This window comes from Pantherophis guttatus, chromosome 1 (genome assembly GCF_059756535.1).
Source record: "Pantherophis guttatus breed Tessera chromosome 1, ASM5975653v1, whole genome shotgun sequence".
Lineage (NCBI taxonomy): Eukaryota > Metazoa > Chordata > Lepidosauria > Squamata > Colubridae > Pantherophis > Pantherophis guttatus.
In genome coordinates this window covers 197,112,420-197,135,960 of record NC_142063.1, presented here as the reverse complement: position 1 = coordinate 197,135,960, position 23,541 = coordinate 197,112,420, and the positions used below count along the sequence as shown (strand labels likewise).

Genomic DNA, 23,541 nt, shown 5'->3' with positions numbered 1-23,541 from the left:
GCAGCACTGTGAAGCCAGATAAAGGTAATAAGTGATGTAATACATATCTACATTCTGCTGTGCTGTTCAATATATTTGGAAGTATTAGAAACTATCAAATGTTCAGAAAGCATTGTGGATGATGACTGATTCCAACCCAAAGATAGGTAACAAACATCCTACATGACAATGTTAAGATATGGGTAAGCTTGGAAAAACTCAAGCAATCCTCAGAAACCAATTAAGTTGAATTTCGTATAAGACAATTGGAAATTCCTACATTTGCAAGAAAAATATTTTTTACAATTTTTGGTATTAGGAAGATCATCTATAAATGCAAAAGAGAACTGGGGTTCTTGTTGGATCACAGTCTGAATAGGAGCCAGAGATTTGATGCAATTGGGAAAAAAAATAAGGCATTTATGAACTATATGAACAAAAGTATAATGGCAAGAGCATTGCCCCACCCCAAAAGACTCTTAAATGGTACCTACATCTATCATTACAATTATTATTTGAGAATAACTTAATTCTATGGGCACTTAATTTTGTACTGTCTCTTCAGGTTTAAGGAGTAATATGCATTTACCAAGAACATACAGTGGGGCAAAAAAGTATTTAGTCAGCCACCAATTGTGCAAGTTCTCCCACTTAAAAAGATGAGAGAGGCCTGTAATTGTCATCATAGGTAGACCTCAACTATGAGAGACAAAATGAGAAAACAAATCCAGACAATCACATTGTCTGATCTGGAAAGAATTTATTTGCAAATTATGGTGGAAAATAAGTATTTGGTCACCTACAAACAAGCAAGATTTCTGGCTCTCACAGACCTGTAACAACTTCTTTAAGAGGCTCCTCTGTCCTCCACTCATTACCTGTATTAATGGCACCTGTTTGAACTTGTTATCAGTATAAAAGACACCTGTCCACAACCTCAAACAGTCACACTCCAAACGCCACTATGGTAAGACCAAAGAGCTGTTGAAGGACACCAGAAACAAAATTGTAGACCTGCACCAGGCTGGGAAGACTGAATCTGCAATAGGCAAGCAGCTTGGTGTGAAGAAATCAACTGTGGGAGCAATAATTAGAAAATGGAAGACATACAAGACCACTGATAATCTCCCTCGATCTGGGGCTCCATGCAAGATCTCACCCCGTGGGGTCACAATGATCACAAGAACAGTGAGCAAACATCCCAGAACCACACGGGGGGACCTAGTGAATGACCTGCAGAGAGCTGGAACCAACGTAACAAAGGCTACTATCAGTAACACACTACGCCACCAGGGACTCAGATCCTGCAGTGCCAGACGTATCCCCCCCCCGTCTGAAGTTTGCTAGAGAGCATTTGGATGATCCAGAAGATGATTGGGAGAATGTCATATGGTCAGATGAAACCAAAGTAGAACTGTTTGGTAGAAACACAACTCGTCGTGTTGGGAGGAGAGAGAATGCTGAGTTGCATCCAAAGAACACCATACCTACTGTGAAGCACGGGGGTTGCAACATCATGCTTTGGGGCTGTTTCTCTGCAAAGGGACCAGGACGACTGATCCGTGTACAGGAAAGAATGAATGGGGCCATGTATTGTGAGATTTTGAGTGCAAACCTCCTTCCATCAGCAAGGGCATTGAAGATGAAACGTGGCTGGGTCTTTCAGCATGACAATGATCCCAAACACACCGCCCGGGCAACGAAGGAGTGGCTTCGTAAGAAGCATTTCAAGGTCCTGGAGTGGCCTAGCCAGTCTCCAGATCTCAACCCCATAGAAAACCTTTGGAGGGAGTTGAAAGTCCGTGTTGCCCAGCGACAGCCCCAAAACATCACTGCTCTAGAGAAGATCTGCATGGAGGAATGGGCCAACATACCAGTGTGTGCCAACCTTGTGAAGACTTACAGAAAACGTTTGACCTCTGTCATTGCCAACAAAGGATATATAACAAAGTATTGAGATGAACTTTTGATATTGACCAAATACTTATTTTCCACCATAATTTGCAAATAAATTCTTTCCAGATCAGACAATGTGATTGTCTGGATTTGTTTTCTCATTTTGTCTCTCATAGTTGAGGTCTACCTATGATGACAATTACAGGCCTCTCTCATCTTTTTAAGTGGGAGAACTTGTACAATTGGTGGCTGACTAAATACTTTTTTGCCCCACTGTAGATCATGGCTCAGACCGGCAAGATATAAAAATATATATTTGTTTCTGGTTCATAAATAGGTGAACATCTTAATTGGTTGAATCTGAATTTTGTAACAACTTCTCTGAATTTCAGTAGATTTTATGTTTGGAGATTGCTGTCTTGTTTACTTTAAAAATAAATGTGATAACTTAGTGATCAGATGCAGTTCACTTATACAATTCTGTAATTATTGGATATTGAACAACGTGTATTTTGTAAATAAAAATAATGATTTCATTTGACATCTAGCTCTTTTGAAATTATGAGCTTCAGTAGTACATTCATGTTTTAAATATAATTTCTCCTTCCTAATTTTGAAAGGGACTATAACCACCCATTTCATGAGTGTTGGAAGTTTGTATTTCATTGAGGAAGAGGAAATATATTTTTGGTCTGTACAATAGAAGACAAAATTAATTGACCACAGAATGTTACCATTGTGGCAATGCTGAAAGAAGATGTGTGATGCCTATTACGGAATGAAATTTTAAAAAGCACAACGTGGTATATGGTTCTTTTAATCATAATTTGAGAACAAAGTAAGCACTTATCTCTTCATATACACAATTTAACAAAAGATTTCATAGCCGAATCAAATCATAGTATAGATAGTATTACATAGCAATTGAAGGAACATACCAGTATATTTGTATATTTGTGATGACCTATGCCTAATTCTTCTTCCTTTATATGTAATATTAATATTAAATTCTCAGATACAGGTAGTCCTTGCCTTATGACCACAGTTGAGCTCAATGTTGTGAAATTTGTTAAGTGAGTTTTGCCCCATTTTATGACCTTCCTTGCAACAGTTGTTAAGTGAATCACAGCAGTTGTTGTTAGTAACATGGTTGTTAAGTGAATCTGGCTTCCCCATTGACTTTGTTTGATGGAAGGTTCCAAAAGCTGATCACATGACCCTGGGACACTGCAACCGTCATAAATATGAATCAGTTGCCAGGCATCTGAATTTTGATCACATGGCCATGGAGATGCCACAATAGTCTTAAGTGTGAAAATGATCATAAGTCACTTTTTTCAGTGCTGTTATAACTTCGAATAGTTACTAAACGAACTGTTGTAAATCGAGCATTACCTGTACTGTGTTTGGCTCTGAGTAACAGATGCTATATTAATTCCTAAATGGTTTCCAGTCTTAGTGTATGAAGCCTATAAGCCTCAAACAAGAGATAATGTGCTTTGAACTGAATCATCTGAATATCGCCATAGGATGAATGATTTGAAGGGAAATGCTCACTGGAGGCCAGTTTTTTAAAAAAAAATGTTAATGAAAAATAATACATACAGTTCCCTTTCTGTTGTATCACATAATTGGCTGTCACTGCAAGACATAATTAATTGCATTGCCAAAACTACCCAGATAATATAAGGCAAGCTTAATTAGAGAGCATCAAAAGAGAATTAACAAAGCTTGGAAGCCCTGATTTTTGTGTTTTTTATTATTGAGGTTTAGTTGACTTAAGGAACCTTGACTGAAATATATGTTTGTTCATAGACCTTATGAACAGCATGGCACAGAAGTTTGTGACCAAATTTTAGGGCTTGATTTGCTATAGGTGTAACACATTCCAAATATAATTGTGTGTAAACAATTTTTTTTGAGGCAGGGACCAGAAATATAATGAAACTGAAGAACTGACATTGCTGAGTGATACTGTAAAGGTTACTGATTTGCAGTAGGTCTTTAAGAACTGAGGTGGGATATTTTTATTAGTGTTGCATATTAAATTAAAGAATGGGGAAACAGAAAATTCTACTCCTGAAGATGGTAAATAAGAGTTGGGAACTTTAGAAACTAGGAAAACTGAAAAAGCATTATAGTGGGGGTGAAAAGGCTTTCAGTGATAGCTAAAATCAGTTTTCTGGAAAAATACTCAGAGCATAATCCATGTGTAAATATAAAAAAAAGACAACATTATAAAAAAAGCAAGAATAGTAGTGTCAATATATTATTGTTCAGCTCTGCCAAGGCGAACAAAATTAATGTGTTTTGGAAACTAAGATTTCAAATTAAGAGGTACAAGAGAGAGGGGAGAGGGAGGGAGAGGGAGGGGAAGACAGAGAGAGATATTAGTTTAGTATGTTGTGTTGGTATATTCTTTTTTGATCATTACTGTTCCTTGAGAGTGGAGAATTAAGCTAGTTTCTAGTAGCTCACTATTAAAAACTGTTCTGTATTCAAGAAGTTTGTAATCAGCTATATTTGTTTTAGGGGATGCACGTTTTACTGTACTGCACAAAATGATAGAAATCATAGAGGTTGTTTTCCTTCCATGGCTTATAGCTTATTGATGCTTGGGCAGTCAGGAAACAGATACATCCCAGTGCAAGGAAGACTGAAATGAATAAGGTCAGGAATAAGCATTCAGACACCCCACAAGATCATTAACAAAATGCTTTGTAGATGCTTATCACAACTGATGCTGAAACCCCCCCAGAAAGATGTTGCAATGGGAGAATGGGAAGAAGAGATTTAGAATTTAAACCTTGGAGCAGATACATACAGTATATGGCTTGATCATCTAGCTAGCTGGTGATATTCTGCAGATGGAATAAGGATGTAATTTTTCATTATCCTTATTGCCATAATGAATCTGAACTTGTATTCATGACTGTTTCTATTTGCTTCTTATCTTCTTTTAACATTGCTCTCTTCACCCATTTCATGTGCTTTATGACCACGTCTAATTATTGTTAACTAAGGATCATCTGTATTATCAGCATACTAATTGTACTTTACCCATTCTGACAAGTGGCTGTGTCTAGTGACTTCACTTAAATGTTAAGAGAGTTAAGACCTGTGGCATTCTGGAAAGTGAAAGTCAAGGTCTAGATAATTTTCCTCCTACCATTAGTTTGAATTTTGCTCCAAATTGTTATGTATACTAGCAAACCAGTGGTGATTTAGTGAGGATGAGTATTTTCACAGGTTCATTGGAAAACAAGCATCTCTATATTAATTGGATTTGGAAGAAATCTCTAGACTTCTATTGGATTTACTGTTATACAGACTGAAATGTTTCATGTAACTGATTTGTATGCTTTACTCATGACAGGAGACAAATTGGAAACTAAGCGTTTAAATTTTCAGTAAAGGACAGGTGGGGCAGCTTTGTACATGAATACTAAATAATTAGGCTGGGTAAAGCATTTGAATGAGTTGTTGTACAGAATGTGGGACCATAAGCAAAGAGCTGTATAAGGCCCCCAAATCATTTCAAGGGTCAAAATTTCAGCATAGCACTTTTTTTTTTAAACAAAAAGTGGGAATGGCTTGGAGAAAGTTTTTGGATGACTGACTCCAATCCAAATGCATAAAAAAACAACACCTGAACACTACTGAAATGCCTAAAAATTGCCTGGAACACTGCTGCCAGAATTAAGCAGAAAAGGGAATTAATACAATTTTTTGTTCAAAACAATGGAATAAATATGAGGACATGGCATTATTATGCATAAAATTCATTGATAGACATCCTGAACTAGCTGAGAGAAAGCAGCTGATCTTAGCAAAAAGCATTCCCATGGTATGTGAATTTTTCTTTTTAATTCTTATACATCATTGAGCATTCCTATTAGAGACTGTTAAGAGGTGCAATAAAGGTAACATTAGCATGATAATTCTGTATAGTTAGTTTTACTAATTTATGGTGAATGGGTTAGGTAAAAACAGCTTTATAACATGTCATAATTTGTCACTTTTAATAGGCCAGTGAGTATGGTCAATACAATTTTCCAAGGCGTGAAAGTGCAGTTCATTCTTATAAAATGTAATAATTCACTGAAGTTGATTTGTTTTGTCTGGAAATGAGAATTTAATGTAGGATTCATAAAAGTAGGACACATATCATCCACATTAAATTGATTTATAGGGATCAAATTTAACGTTCATACTTGTAGCCTAGTCTTTGCTTCAGTGTTTCAGTATGATCCCTATAATAAACTTAGACGCATAGATATCATATCCTTGAGATATATATGTAACAAAAAAATGTATTTACTCCCCAGAAAGCCATAGATAGCTCCTCATTAATGGACAACTCTAGAGATAGGAGTAAATTAGACAGGAAGATGTCTAATGCAGATGGTTCATAATTTAGATCTACTAAACTTAAATTATAGTTGGGAGAGCAATACATTTGGAGATTTCATTTATTGTGCCTCCCTTGGAACAAGACTAATTGATTACTTCATATTCTCTGGTGGGATGACAGATATGATCACTAATTTTAATGTGAAGATATCCCTGAGTAGTGATCATTTTCCTCCAAACCTGTGTCTAGCTTTAAAAGGAAGATAACAAATATAAAAAATGTTGCTATCCAGAACTCCCATCTAACTGCAAATTATATTCATATAAAACGGACAAAGGAGAGGAAAAAAAAAAATAAACTTTGTATATATATCTTGTAAGGTTCATAGTTTATATATTTTCTTAATTGATTAAATTTCCCCAGAAAGGATCTGTAATTTGTACATTAGCCTAATCACTTTATTCAAAGATGTACCTGCCAGTAAAATTAAATGGGGAATATGTAAAAGAAAATCCCAACCCTGGTTTGATGAGGACTGTATAAAAGTTAAACACTGTCCAGAGTTCCTGAAATCTCTTCAGGAGCAAAAAGGGGAGTATAAAATTACTGAAAAGGAAAAGAGAGAAATGCTCTCTGGAAAAAAAATCCTCCAAAATCAGAGGTAATATATATTATCGTTTTAGTATATTATCTTTGACCATAGGAGAGAAACTAAGTTACAGGTTCCAATTACAACTTCCATATGTGAGGTTAGGGTTAAGGTTAAACTAAGCAGTGACTGATGGATATGAATATTACAGCTCTATTTACAGCTATAAACTGTACATTTAAAATGCTCCATAAATAGAACAACTTTATTATTATAAAAAATGGAATGATTTGATCCATCCAATTATGCCCAGTTAGACTATTAAGCATTATCTGTAAGTTTTATATCTTTATAAGGTCTGTATCTATACATATTTGCTGGAAATTAGTGGACTGGTTAGAAGAAAAAATCAGGATAGGGAAATCAACCATGGACCAGTGCTTGATCCTACATCTTATTGAGTAATATATATTCCCCACCATCACCACAGGATGGGATTTTATATGGGATTTTATTGATTTTAAAACAGGCTTCCATAATTTCTAGAGAACAACTGCAGTTGAAACTGGAGAGATCTTTCGATACTTGTTAGCATTCACTAAATTTCTGCATAAGAATGACATCCAAATAAGCCTATCTGACCTGGTACCTACTTCTTATAAGAGTTAAAGCAAGGTTGTATTCTAGATCTCTTATTATTTTCTGTATTAATGATATGGTGGCAAGACTTGCAAAATTAGAACATTGTTTACTAAACCTGGCTGGCAGATGATGCAGCCAGTGTTTCTGTTGCTCCTATAGTTTTGAAGACAGCTCTATAATCAATTGCCTCCTGCTGCATTGACCATGATTTAATTATTAATTATGAAAACAAAGTGTATGGTCTTTTCAAAAAAAAATCCTTCTGGGCACAATAATAGGAACAAATAAATGGCAATGACATTGAGGAAATTCAGGCTTCAGAAGGAAATTGAAATTGTGGGTAATGTGCTTAGCCTTTTTTATAGAAATGTATGAGATATGTATATTTCTCCAAATAAAATATAGTATCTTGGCAGGCCTGAGGCTGCTTTTCTTAGTCTTTTACTAGATGACCAGGTGGCAGGGATTTCAATGTATCCTGATTGTGAGTCAGAGCTACCATTAAACTACTACTTCAAGTGAGGTGATGCTGAGCCTTCACTAGGCTTCCATAGCTCAATATCCTTCCTTCCTCTGACCCCCCCTTTCCCCCCCACCTCCTTTTAAATATACACAGACCATTTTATGTTTTATTTTGCTATTTTATTATAATTAGTTGCACCATAATTGTTTTAATCTTAAGGGCTTTAGCAATTACTAGACTTAATATAAGTTAACATAGCTTTACCTCCTTGTAGCATTTTATAAATTCTAAAATTATTTGTCCTTTTATAGTTATCCATCCGTTATCTATATATTTTATATATAGTTATTTATAGCATTTGGATTATTCATTGTAAAATTAACTGTAATTTTATGGGATTCTTTTGCTCTTATTTTTAATTCCTATACTCTTATTTCCCCCCCCAATAATAGTTATATCTTTACCTTATTTTTATTCCATCAATATGGCTTTTTGTTTCTACTTTAGAGTAATTATTAGGTTATTAATTTTATGCTGGTCTATGACCAAATTCCTCAGAGAAGCAAAATTGTTCTGACTTTTCTGGCATTTCATTAAAAAATCTTCTTTCCTACTCATTATGAAATATAATGTTTGTTACTATTTCAGTCCCTAAAGCTAAGTAGATACTAGTCGAATACTATTCAGTTTTAACATTGTGTTATTTTTGACCCATTTTTAATACAGCTTTAAATGATTAACAACATAGATTAACAAAACATTAGAGAACCACAACAACAAAATATGTAAAACTAAGTTTGATAAAACTAGCAACAAAATTGAAAATTGAAGGTCTTCCAAAAAGTGAAGGTTTTATCTAATTTCCAGAAGGTTGTTATCTAATTTCCAGAAGGTTGAGAAATGAGACACTTTCTTCTGAAGAGAACCTAAGCAGTCTCCGAAAATGTTCCTTCCCCAATCCCAAACAAATAGGCTTTATGGTTTGATTGGAAGTACAAGAAGTTCTCCAAAGTTGATCAATGCATTAATTTGGGAGACTAGAAAACTGTGCAACTGTTTCACTAAGAAACACATTCTGGATATGCTATTATTGTTAATAAATGGGCTAAAGCATTTTGGATCAATCATAGTTTCCAAAAAGTCTTAAAAGGCAGACCCACAGAATATTTATTGCAGTAATCCAGTTGTGATATAATAAAAACAGTTACAGCATCGATGTGTCCAGATTTGCATTCTATGTGATGCAATTGATATACCAATCTGAGGTAATTTTTTCCTGTATACCACCAGGTTTCAAAAGCCTGGTAAAATATATGCTTTCAAGAAGAAACCCAGAGTGGATCCCAGTTCTGGATCAGGTTTATTTATTAAGAGCATTTCTACTTTGCTCCAGATTGTTGGCCCACATTCATTGTCATATTATATTTAGGCAATAGCAGGATCTCAGCACCCTCATTGGAATAATATGGGAAAGTGAGAGTGTCATAGTGATATTAAGTTTCTCAAAACACCAAATCACCCCCAAAAAGTTACATATAGATGTGGAGTGCAGGGGGACAGTATAGAACTCTGTGAATCTTTATTGACCAATGCTTGCTTATTTATTTATTTATTTATTTATTTATTTGAAGTTGAAATTTTCAGCAGCATCTTCCTAGACCCTTTCCCCAGAAACGACTGAAATTACTGCAGAATATTCCACCCACAACCCTATCCAGAAATGAAAAAAAAGAATTGTAAGAGTGATGATAGCCTGTATATTAGAAACCTTTGACACTATTGCATTAAGACAGTTTTAAAAAAGACTGAAGACATAAAAACATTGATAATTGGCCCACCAAATTTATAATATCACACCTTCTATTTACTGTTTCATAAAGAGTGGGCAAACAGATTTTTTGCTATCAATATAGGGACAGTTGATTCCCCTTGAGAATAGTATACACAAATTCTCACGTTCAAGATTTTCGGGTTCACCTTTGGTTCATATAAGAATTCAATAGCATAGGAAGCAACAGATAGACTCAGGTTAATGCTCAGATCAATACAATTTATTTTTAATACATTTGTATCCAAACTTTCTTTGAGGACAAGAGTGGGCCACACTGGGTCCCAAGAGCCCCCCTGGGTTGCAACACCAAAATTTAGTGGCAAATCACTGAATATTGCAGGTCCAGTTTCCGGCAGGAGAAAAAAAAATCACTGTGGAAAACGCCTTACTACCCCTTAAGAAAAAAAAAAGGACAATCCCCTCCCCCCTCCCCCACGGTAAATGCAGCCCAGTCTGTAAAATAATTTTCTCTCTTGCTCTACAATAGCCCTACTAGTGAAGTAGATGGTATTAAAGATAATGACTAGCCAAAAAGCTCAGAAATCGTAATAACAGAAGGATCTGAACCTGTCCCACTTAACTTATTTCTTTCTGTATATCCTGTTTCTTTCTGTTTTGTAATAAAATGTTCAGAGAAGAATGCTTGTTAAATACTATGCTTTTCTGTAGATGCAGGCAATCATTCAGATTTGTTCCCATAATTTTCTTAAGATGGTTCAGTGCAGAATGGAAATTTGAAGGTATTCCATCATGTAGCACTTTTTTAAAACACACACACACACACACACACGTATGTGTACTGTACAGAGGATAAGAAGAGCACTTATTTTTCTGTACTTCATTCTATAGTTTATTAAGCTTTAAGACTAATATCTTTCTATGGTTAACTTTATATTTGTGAAAACTTTGTTTCCAATTAAAAATGGAATACATCTGACTTTGATAAAGGCACATACAAGATTGGCCAAAGGGTGTAAAATGCACTTTGGTTTTCATTGGGGGGAAAATATTACAGCAACAAAATATCTTGGGTATTAAAATATATCATAGCTAAGTAGGTGAACATGTCTTCACTTTCATGTCTATTAAGAAATTTCCAGATAATTATGACAATAATGGGCAATATTTTTGATGACAGTTGAAATATGTACGCATCTGTGTTGTATATATTTAACTGGATATTCAGTTAAATATATGCTTTAGTGAGATTAAAAGAATTGTCTCTATTATACAGGTTCTAGAGGGTACATAGGTTTTAAAAGTTTTTTTCTTTTCGATTTTAAGACATTTAGGAAACTTTTACATTTTGCTTTCTGGTTTCCACAGATACAATCATTATTTTAACAATTAGACACAAGTACAATTTTGTTTAGTAATGACAAGATTGGGACAGGACACATGCAAAACATTCTCTGCATGAAAGAGATGGTTTCAGGTACTCCTTATCCAAACTGAAACATGCATATTGGTCCACGCACAGAATGAATTGGTATTGTTTTGTCCAAGAAGAAGTAATGTAAGGGGTGGTGAGGAAACCAACCATAAGGAATTGACCGAAGGGAAAAAAGGGAAAGACTGAGAAAGCTGAGACACTGTGGGATATGTCTCATTGAGATATTGGCAGCAGCAGCTAAAGGAAAAGAAAGGAGATATTGGAAAATCAGGAAGGTGGGTAGGCCAGTGGGAGATACTGGACAGGGAACAATGAGAAGAAGGGGTGGTGTTCCCCCATCTTGATTTACTCTCCCTGTCCAGATTTGTCTGAACAGACAATTGAAGTGTTCTAAATTTCAATCCTATTTAACTTTGTCTGGCTTTGAATGGTTTAGCAGAACACCCTCCTGTAATACAGTGGTTTTTCTATTTTTTAAAAAAAAAACCTTTTTCAGGCACATCTCTCTTTGCATCAATGAAATGTGCTTGAATACATCTGCCTTATGAGATTTCAATTACTTGTAGTTTTCAACAGCTATTTTATTGTTTATAACTATATAAACCGGTATTGCCCACTACTTTGCTATTTGATTTACTAAATGCTCATTGGTTTAATATACCCAGGATTGTATTTTTATCAATTTTGTAGCCATTTTTTAAAACGCCTTTAACGGATACCAAAGTGAATATGGCCTGTGCTTATACTTACAAGGATCTCAAATGTAGCAGTCCTGATTGTTCAACACAGCAAGAAAATTCACTTTCACAGTCAACAAGTCATCTTACTCAGTTGAACACAAAAGTTAAATGGTTTGTAATTTCAATAGTAGGAAGGAAAATACAGTACAAATTACTAAAAAATACTAAAATATAGAATTGTTTTCAGGCATCCTTGCTACATTAATCGCAGCAGTCACCTGAAATTTGAAACTTTTAATAAAAAGTTCTTAAATATAAATTATATGGCAAATGTACAATACATTGCTTATACAGTCTTTTAATCCAGTGTTCCGTAGTACTCCAGCAACCAGTAAAGTTGCCTTCCTTTGTGAGAAAAAGTAACTACCCCAAGTCTTCCATTTTCTTACTATCATGAATGTGAGTGATCTGAATCAGGTATACCACTGTCTCTGTAGCTTCTGTTACTACTGCTTTCACTGTGGTTGTTTTTATATAGATTCATCCCATTAGGTGGAAATATGGTATGTATTACAAACTCCTCTTTAGACACTTGCTCATTGTTCAGAGAGATCATCTGAAAAGAAGTCTCCCTGATTTCTAGAATGGAATTGTCCTTCTTAGTTCCAGCCTCAGCATAGTCATCTTTTCTTCGCCGTCCTTTGCTATAGGTACAATTTCTTGAGAACAAGGAACCATTTCTGTGGACATACCAGCAGACTAAAGCAAGCAATGCTATAGCTACCAGAGCCACTGCACCTCCTATGATGGCAGCTAAGGGCAAGTTAGAGTTTTTGTATGGTTCTTTCTCTTGTTCATGGTTTAGGGTTGTTGTAGGATTGTACATTCTAAGAGGAGCAGTTTCGGTCTCTATACAGACAGGAGTTTCATCATATAGATAGATGTTACTGGTTTCCATGGGAACCATGCATACACGGTATGGGGAATCTGGCTCAAGTGCAGTGAGCAGGTAGTCATTTCGGTCCCCTGTAACAATGGTTTCAGTTATAGATCCAAAGGCTGGGCTGTGACCCATTTTGAGCCAACTAAGTCTCAGAGCAGTCATGGGTAGTGCAACTTTCCAAGAAATGTGAATAGTCTCCGTGCTTACAGATTTTACAACAATGGTAATGATTTCCTGTGCTGGGGAAGCTGTTCTGTAATTTTTATGTGGATTAACAGTCCTTATTTCAGGAGATTTGGTCACAGAAATGGGCCAGTGTCCCTGCACAGGATATAACGTGTTTGGTATTGAAGCAGTAATTTGGATCGTGCTTACAACATCTTCATCTTTGCAATCAAATAGCTCTTTGTTGAGATCTTTGATAGCCATGCCCCGCACTTTTTCTGGTGCTTGACACATCAGTCCACGTACATTAACCTTGAGAGGCAAGGTCTGTAGCCAATCACGAACCCATTTCATTTTGCACCCACAGCGCCAAGGATTGTTGCGAAGAAACAACTGGGTTATATTGTCTAGGTCATCAAAGACACCCTGAGGTAAATTACTGAGATTGTTGTTTGACATATCCAATCGATATAATTGTCGTAGATATGCAAAAGCATTAGGTGGTACATGATTGATATGGTTTTCTTGTAGATAAAGCTTTCTCAGATTTGTGCCTGGCAAATTTATTGGAGCTGCTGTAAGAGAATTACGAACTAGTGAGAGTTCAGTTAAATTGACTAGATTTGTGAAGACCTTGTCTCCTAATCCGTGATTGCTTAAGAGATTTCCATCTAAAACTAGACGTTTTAAATTTGTAAGATCTTGAAGGGACAGCTCTGAAATTGTGGAAATGCGATTATCATCCAAACGCAGCTCTTCTATTGTTTTAGGCAAGCCCCAGGGAATGGTGCTAAGGTGATTTCGAGAAAGAAAAAGTAGTCTGAGATAAATATTATCCCGGAAGGCTCCATCTTCAATACTAACAGCAGAAACAGAATTATCATCCAAATGCAATTCTTCTAGATAAGGAATTTGTGACAGTGAATCATAAGTAATTGTCCTTATGTTATTTTCTTGCAAATGCAATTCTTTGACGTATTTTGGAAGGTTGATAGGGAATTCATCCAAGCTGTTGTGATATAAATAAATTCTCTCTACTTTTATTAAAGTTTTTAACTCTGAAGGAATCCCAGCATTATTAATTTGATTGTTCTGAAGGTAAAGAGTTGTAGCATCCCCTGGAATCCCAGTTGGAATAGAAGTCAAGTCACGATCATTGCAGTAAATGAATCCTGCATCACAGCGGCACACAGAAGGGCATGGTTTGGCACTGGCAAAATGAGGTGCCATTTTCAGCAACAGCCCTATCTTTGTCCAAATAAGGATGAAGCTCCAGGTTACACTGATCATGGTCAAATTGCAGTGAGAGTTGCACACAAACTGGTGTTTAATTTTCAATAACCTAGGAAAGAAAATCAGATTAATAGAATGCAGAGGGTAAATACTACTTTGAAACAAGACAGAAATTATCTTAAAAATATAGGATGCATATTTTTCCAGGAAAATGTGCTATTGTATTCCTTGATATGTATGTATGTATGTACACACACACGCACACACACAGGACTTCTTGAATTATAGTAATGTAAGAATGGGTTTCCTTATAAAAAACAAGGGCATAATTAATTCCAACAAATTTTATTCTGTTCCTTGTTATCCCCAGATTTTATTCTGCTGTGCTTTAGAATGTTATGTTTCAGAATTTATCCTGTCATTTTGGCAAAAGTCAGAATAATCATCTCGCCCACCCCAGAAATTTTAGAGAGCTGTATATGATAGATCAACTCACAGTTCTTTGGATAGAGTATCTGCTTCACATATCTGAGATGTGGGTTTTGGGATAGTAAATTTGTCATTTATCACATGATTAAATTTGTAACTTTCAGAAATGTACATACAAGTGATCACAGAAAGTTTATGTGGTCATTACGATTGACAGTGACTAGATAGCACATAATAATCAATGTACAGCTGAATAAACTTTCATGAATCATCATGAAATGTGTGCAGCAGTCCCACTTGTTTTGCTGAAACATCTCTGCAAACCAAATCCATATTGCTTTCTACTTGGGCCTTGGTCATATGCTGCATGCAAACCAGGAATAGTTCAACTTTAGTGACAGCAATGGAGGTTTTATTTATAATAGAGATATGAACATGCATTAAACACCCTTTTTGTCGATCATCAGCATACTGATGACTTTTACTAAAACAAGTAAATAATGTCAATATATAATGCATTATAATTATTAGCTTGTTATAAACTAATGCTAGTTAATTTGTTATACTGTTGTATGAAATTAAGAAAAAACTGAATCAAACTTATTGAAATGTTTTTTTCAGACATTAATACAATAATGTTCCAATCCAGTTTCCTATACTACATAGCTGCTAAATTAGCTATTTTAGCAAATAGCGTTGCTGTACAAATCTTACAGTAAGGACTGAAACCCAGCTTCTTTAATACTGCTTGCATCTGGGTTCTGTATAGAAGGAAATATTCTTTAATTTTGTATGGTCAATCTTTTATATTTTTCTTGATACCATTTTCTAGCATGACAGTGGAGTTTGTACTAATTGGCAAAATAATTTATTATTACTGTTCTTACCTTATTTAAATATATGAGGGAATAGTTTGTGCTTACTAATCCAATGGACACCCAGTTTTCCAAAAAAAGGTTGACTTGGGAGAAATAAATTGTTTAGTTCTCATAACTGTACTTCTTTTACATCAATACATTAAATTATTCTTCTGGGTAAGAGTGTATTTCCAGGTGAGCTCCATTATATTCAATAAGTGTTTTCTATGAAGTTTGAACATGGAACCTAAAAACATCCAGTTACTAAGAGAAAAGTTTTACAGTCCTGTTACTCTGCTGGAAGAACAGTTCTAAGAAGAGGGAGAGGATTTTCCTTCTTTTAAGTCTGCATGTGAAGAATTTTTTTTGTTTTGGTTTAATATCCTTAATAAAAATGGCATTCTTTGTAATTTCTCAGAAGCTTTTCCGCGTTGTATAGCTAGAGATGGTCAGTTCCATGTCTATATAATTATTTGTGGTGTAAGGCTTAAATTATGATGGCTTCTTCATTAAATCGAGGATCTTTTTTTGGTCCAGAATCATTCAGCTGTAAACCTTAAGCAGCAAGTATTTTCTGATAAATCCATGTTTGATGGGCTCTGTGTTTTATTTAGAACTTGGTCAGGATTTCCAGTTTAAAGTATTTCTTCATTCTGTCTGTATTTCCAGGTGCCCACTCCTTTTGGCAGGAATTTGATTTTAATTCAGAGGCTTTTCTTCTTGAAGAAATAAAAATTAATGCAAATAACAAGGAACTTTCTCAGATATTTCACTCAATCCTTGCCTAAAAAAAAGTAATAAAAATAAATTAGTTGCCATCGGATATAAATTATTAAGGGTTTTTGAACATTGATTTAAAACAAAAATCACTTCAGCTATTGCATGAAGACTCCAACCAAAACATGATTTTATGAGCTTGAGTTAACAAAGCACAAGGAAACTGACGAACATAACACGTGACTTTAAAGATGTGGCCAAGGTTCTTGAATGACCTGTATGCTTCTATTTATGATGTTCTACTTTCAAGGAAAAGGCAACACCTATAGTTTAAATTATTCAAAAGCATTTTTTAAAAATTCAGTAGCTTTTTGCAATATTGTGCTGGGCTTAATATTTTCTCTTGTTGAATTCCTTCTGAATTCTTTAGAAAGTTCTTCCTTTGCTGGAAGCAGCAGCCAGAAAGGTAGAATATTTTTAAAGGATACAGTTAAGTTGAAAAGCACACTACGTTTTCTATATCTTGGTGATATTTTGGACTGTTATCAGTATTTTGTACCATTGTATTACTTTTTAAAAGTGAAAAATATTTTTATTTTCATTTCTTACTATCTGATTTGTAACAAGCTAGATTGCGATGCATAGGAAAAAAGATTGCCATTCTGAGAAGAGTTATGTAAATTAAGTTATGTATGAATGTGGGTAGACTACTTTTTCATCTGCAGATCATAAGTCTACTTATATGATTAAACTACAGTCTGAATCACACTATGAAATAAACTCAAATAAATTTAATAGGACATTTTCAAAATCATAATGCAGTTCTCCCGTTGCAGTTTCAAATTTCTAATCCCAAAATACTAGGTGATTATGCTGACTAATATTTTTACTGTTAGTCATTTATACAGGGTATAAATATCTGTATGGTTAAAAGACTAGTAAAGCTTTTATAGTTTTTAAAAATATTTCTGCAAAATGAATCAAAATTGCTTAGATTATGACTTTAAAACCTATTTAAAATGGTTAATTATGCATGTACTAACCTAATGATTTGATTATTTTAACAATGATGAAAACAGGTTCTTAAGATATGCAGATTCATTAAATAAAATATAAAATAAAATTATCAATACAAAATATTTCAGAAAAACCAGTAAAAAATATTTAGATTAATAATTGTCAAATAAAATGAAAAAATAAATCTCAGAGATTAGAAAGAAAGCAGAAAACATTGCTCACTTCACTAACAAATTGTCTCAATTGTTAAACTATATAGCTTTTGGGAAAAACAGTTTTGATATTTATAATTCATTCAATTTATAATCAGTTTTAACTCTGTAATCCACGTTTGTTTGTTAATGGACACATTTCTTTCAATGTTTCATAATATTTGTTTGTGAAAAATAGTTCCAAATAAGTTTTGCACAGAGGGTTTTTATACACACACATACACACATACACACCATAGTAAAGCTTTAATACTATAATTAACACGGAAGACAAACTTAATGAGGTATCTTTTAAGGAAAATGAGAAAACTATAAAAATATATTTCTGCTTGAGTTGAAGAAAGCAAAGCTTGGTTTTATGAACTGAAAATGAACTGTATGTCTATTTTCATATGCTTATAATTTTTCTTCCAGTCTACTGTTTAATATTCAATCTCTGATGTACTGCCACTATTATATTAACCATAGTGTTGGATTAAAACGAAGGCAATACAATATAGTTCTTGAATTTAGAAATCTTTTCCTCAAAATTATCTGAAAACAAGAAGACAAAATGAAGTAAATCTCCCTGAAGGAAAGAAAAGATTGTTTCAAAAATGTGTATTCTCTCGTTTCTCTTAATTAGAAAGAGGTACAGTTTTCTTTACTTTTCCCTTAATCTATTATCCTGGAATTCCAAGAGATCCTTTATGTTTCAAGTTAATGCTGAGAACGTGTTTGCATAATAAAGCCAAGTGATCTGTCCAACAGAATAGAAGTTTGTTGCCTTGTTCAGTACTGCCTTTTTTTCTGGTGGTGTCCTTACATATTATTTGACATCAGGTCATTTATAGCTGAGTTTGCAAGATGAAAAGAGAAATGTCTCCCACTGTTAAGAGACACTGTGGCCAGGTTTTTTTCTAGCATCAAACTGAGGCCTACAAATTTGAAAGGGAACATTAATCTTGAACAAAACAGGAGAAAAATGAAATCCTGAATGCTCTAGTCCACAACAACCCTATTTATATCTAAAAAGTACTCGTTATTTTACTGCATTGCACAAAAAGATGTATTTCTTCTAAGAATTAAGGTGAATTGTTCTTATTGTCATATAGTTCTATCTAGACCTGTGAGGCAGTATTTTAGGAAATAGAATATCCATGTATATTCTAGATAATATATGGCTGTATATGTGTGCTCATTATTGATATTCTGGTATGGTAGACTGAATTCATTCTAGCTACAATCCACAGCAGTGTTTTGGAAAAACATATATCTTTTGGCTGTCAACATGATAATAAGTAGAATTAATTCACCTATCTGTACAAAACTAATTGTTTTGTGTATCTATCTGATTTATGGTTTAGTGCTTGTAGATTAAGGAAAATGTCTCCTCCTATTTTGTCTTCAGGTATATTAATTCCTATATGGATTTTGATTAATCATTCTAGAATCACTAGTAAACTTTTCTGGCTATAAAACAGTCTTATTAGGATATTTTAGTTAAACATGACTTAGCAGCATTGAAAATAAAATGCATCAAATTGCTTTCTTAAATTATTATGCAGTTGATAATAATAACAGGTTTTCTAATTATACTGCCTGTGAGATTTATACAAACATAGTATTTCAGAAAGCTAGCTAGTTCTTTTTTTATATATGTATTGGACAAGGAGGTTAAAATATCCTGCTTGGGGCAAAAGATTGGAAAGCTTTCTTGAGAAGTAACCCTCTATATCTTTCTCTTATTTCAATGATGTTTTCTTTGGCTTATGCAAATAAGCAGTACATAGAGCTATTGTTTCTTCCTGAGATATAAGGATTTGCTCACAGTTTTCATTCAATTGTTTTAATAATAAATTCTGATGCCAATGGCTTTCCCAGAATTTTAGACTCCTATAAATAATAAAACAATGTGAGCAGAGATATCTTCTATCTCAGCATGTCATCCTAAAAATGATAGAAATTCAATTTCTTGTATTAAAAATTGTCTGGTACAAAAAATATAACTTTATTTATAAAAATGCAGCTTTTAAACAAAATATAAATTGCACTCAAAAAATTAAGCTTTTTATTTGTTGAAAGCATGAAAAATACTGAAATATTGTTCATATGTAAAAGCAACAAATAAGCAAAAACCAAAGACAAATGACAAACAAATCAACAACAACAAAAAACCACTTTTCCTATTTTAGGAGAAATTACAGCATTATCCCAAATCCTTTCCCTTCCAAATATAGCATCAATCTATTTAGCAGGCTTTATTGGCAGATCAATAAACTTAGGACTTATTTTATTATTTTATACTAAAATTCTTTGTATCTTAAGTTCAATGGGATCAGTTCCAAGTTACTGTTTAGAATTTCAACTTTTCCCAACTTTGATTATCTTTCAAAAATTTCTGAGTTTAATTTATCCAAATGTTAGAGAACAATTGCCATGATTGGTCTTAAAAATATTTAATTTTGTAAATATTGGTTAGTATATACCTAGAATGAACCTTTAACACTTGACCTTTGGTCCTGACTTAAAAGAGATGCCAACCAAATAATTTTTTTTCTAGTTCTTCATACTTTATATAGCATTTATTCCTACCTTATTATATATTTTTGGTTAGTTTATTTCCCAAATACTAAGTTCTAATGTAATACTACCAGATTTCTAGTATATATTTTATTGCTGAAGGTTGGAACACGTTTTGTTAATTTTAGGTTTTAATTTTATAGTTACGTCAATTGCTTAGATAGTGATTGCAAGAACGCTTCTGTAGGAGTAAAATTATTTGAAATCATGGGAGGTCCATGTGATTAAGATCTGAGAAATAATCAGAATCTGATGCAGTTAAATTAAGTTGGAGTTCAACTTCCGATGCACAAAAAGGAGCATTGCTGTTGTTCAACAAATCCCATTATTTAGTGTACAGAAATTATAGGTTCTTTCTCTATAGTTTAATTTAAATTTTAAAAGAAAAACAAAAGAAATTATCTAATAGATTAGTTGTTTAAGTTAAAGGACAGTACTCTGTATTCCAATAAGCTAAGACTGTTGCTATAACTTGAACACAGAAATTCTGCCCGCTGGGGGGTAGCACACACTGCAAGAAATCTCTACACAGCAACTGCAAAGCTCTCTCTCCTTTTTAATGCAACTGTCTCGTTTCACTGCTTTAATCACAAAGGCTTCTGGAAGGCAGAGAGTGGAAGATTCCAGAGGAACGAGTACACAGGGCAAAAAGCATTTATTTCTCATGGTGGCTATTCTGTTACACTAATTTTAGAGGGAGATTGCACTCTAAACATGCAGTTTGAAGATCTCAATAATAAAAATAAGGTTTGATATCAGTAGATGGACAGTATTCCTTAACGGAAAAGATGATAGAACTAGAAGAAAAGCTGTGAAGGGAAAGAAATCTTACGTGATGAATAGTTCCTGAAGTTGAAACTAACTGAGGAAATTCTTTTTCAGTATAATAACTTATGAATATGAATCCACTGTTCTCAACTTTGATATCTGGAATGTTGGAAGCTAAAATATTCAGAAGCTAAAATAGATATGTTTATCTATTCAGTCCAACATTAACTATATCAAGATAAATACTAGTAATCCTGCTTTTATGGCACATACTAAAACTTTTCCTAAAACATGAAGAGCTAGTCCTATATAAATGACTTGAAATTCATATTGCTTTGGAACTAGAGTGTCTTATAGGTCTAGGATTGTAGAGATAGGTTTGAATTATCAAGTCTGTGTTGGATTCCAAATTACAACTTAACTTTTCTCAAATTATATTAGAGAAGAATAATTGCTTCAAAAAAAGTAAGAAAACCATTTTCTTTCTACCACCTTTTAAAACTTCATTATGGTAGTTTTTAATTATCTAGTGACTTTTGCATTTAATAATAGTTAATGCAAAGCATTTAACTTCTAGATGATTTGTATTAATATTTAAAACAATCAGTGAAACAGGCTTTTCACCCTGATAAATTAAGTAGTTAGTCATAGATAATGCTGGTTTTAAATTCAGTGCTTACCAACTGATTCTAATTTATTGCACTTAAATCAACTTTGAGTGATCCTTCTAAAGTAGCAATTGGAATAAACCTTTTACCTAAAATCTTAAATTACTTACTGATTTTTAGGTTCAGGGACTTACAAAACATGAGACTGTTTCTTAGTGGAGAAGTGTTTTCAGTACACTTATTTTCCATGCTCACAAATATAAACACAGCTCTTGCGCAGATTTAAGCTCTGTATGGATATGTATATAAGTATGTAGCTAGCCCGTTCCTTAGTGATTTACACATACAGGAAGCCATTCAGTGTGAATTTATACTAGTTTAGAAAGCCATTTATACTTTTTTTCATAGGGAATAATGAGCGAAACACAGGACTATGTCTGTCTGCCGAGATTACAGCTCTGTGTGGTTTACTGCTAAATAAATAAATGAACACTGGATTATAGTTTAATCAGGATTTCAAGTAATATATTATCAATTCTAATTTATTCAGTTAATGAAGGAGAAAGCTATTACAATTAGACAATTTTCTGTAAAGCCAGTAGCAACTAAGCCTTACATTTAATTTTTCTCCTTTTTAAAAATAGCTTTAAATGAATATGTTGGAATGGTAGGCCTTTTAAAACCCCATCCTGTTTTTTTGCATACATGTTCTAACATTTCAACTTAAATATAAATCCTGTATTTATAATTTTAGAATTATAGTCATAATCTGTTCTTACAACATGGAAGACACTGGGTTTCCAGAAAATAAACCATGGCAAAAGCTTTTCATACAAAATTCCTAGACTACTGTTTTTTTTTTAAACCATGTGGCAATCTCTATTTCATTCTAAAGTATCATTAGAGTTATTGACTTAATTTATGTAGCTAGATTTATTGGCTTGTAATGCAGGTCAAATAATTTATGCATTTTGGCATCACACTGAAGAAAGATTGCTGTATGTGCATGTTTGTGTGTGTGTGTGTACATGTGGTGAGTATTTGTGTGCATGTATGTTAGTCTGCCTTAGGTTTAGATTGCATCAAATATGGGATTTCAGTAGTAATGCAAGTTTTAAAATCTAGGTGTAGCTGTTTGTCTATCCTTTTCCAAGAATAATAAAACTTCTTCCAAGAAGACTAAGATGTTGGCTCTTGAACGGAGCACTCATTTTTTAAAGAACTATTGGTCTCCTTGTTTAGCTGTAAAAATAAGTATTAAGGGAACACACATGCCTCATATACAGCGTTGGAGATAGCAGAAAATATACACGTTTGATTTTTTGTGTGATCTCTATGCTCTTTAGCATTTTGTTGAATGCAACAGCAAAGTCTGCCATTTGATTATTTAGGTACGTTTGTTTTAAACCACAAAGCTCCAGTTTGAACACAGTTTTTAAACCATCAGCTTTTTTAAAAAAAAAAAACCCTCATATAGTTATACTCTTTTTACATTTCATTATTGTTTTGAAACCATCTCTGCACGCTCCTTATTTTTCGTTCCTCATGCAATGTAATTAAATGTAATAATCTCTGAATCAAACTTGAATACAAATTATATATAAAAAAAGCAGTGAAAATACTTACCAGCAGGCTGCAGTAGGAAAAAAAAAGAAAAGAAAGCAGCAACAAATCTAGAAATTCCATTTATAAACGCAGGACCCTAGTAATTCCAGCATGGGTATAAAGCCTCTCCATTTCAGAAACCACAGACAAAAAGCAGCATCAGCAAGCTGTTGTAGGCGCTTTCACTGTGTCAGTTTCCTTCTCCCTCACTAAGAAAGAGCGAGGGGGGATTGCATTCCAGTTACGTGCGTGCAGCCCACCTCCAAAGTCTGAAGTTAAAGCTTTCACCTAACAGTGGTTGAGTAAAGAGGTGATGTCATCAGTGGGTATGGCTTTGGCTCTGCTTCAGAAGGCATCTGAATAAGCAGGCAATCCAGAGTAGGCTACAGACACCAGAGGGCGTCAGAGAAGGCAAATCAAGATTTGTGTGCCAAAACAAGTAAATGAACTGAATTAACTGTTCACCAGAGTTAGCTATGCCTCAAACATTTAAGTCATCTTCAAACGAGTACATTTGGCAACATACTACATAGATACCCAGATGGGGGAATTTGTTTTGACATAGTTGGGGATATTATATTTAGACTGGGCACAATTT

At 34.0% G+C, this 23,541-nt stretch overlaps 2 protein-coding genes across 5 annotated transcripts in view; one reads left to right on the top strand and one right to left on the bottom strand.

Moving 5' to 3' along the window:
- Positions 1-23,541, top strand: part of MACROD2 (mono-ADP ribosylhydrolase 2) — a 1,140,895-nt gene that overhangs the window by 59,837 nt on the left and 1,057,517 nt on the right. The window lies entirely within an intron of this gene.
- FLRT3 (fibronectin leucine rich transmembrane protein 3) lies at positions 9,953-23,295 on the bottom strand. Its single transcript, XM_034432400.3, has 3 exons — positions 22,965-23,295; positions 15,485-16,238; positions 9,953-14,277 (listed from the first exon to the last, which is right to left on the bottom strand). Exon 3 carries the CDS (start codon positions 14,223-14,225, stop codon positions 12,279-12,281), a length of 1,947 nt encoding a protein of 648 aa, XP_034288291.1. The 5' UTR covers positions 14,226-14,277; positions 15,485-16,238; positions 22,965-23,295; the 3' UTR covers positions 9,953-12,278.

Excerpts from the sequence above, each read along its gene's own strand:
- FLRT3 (XM_034432400.3), bottom strand. The coding sequence starts at position 14,225 with ATGATCAGTGTAACCTGGAGCTTCATCCTTATTTGGACAAAGATAGGG.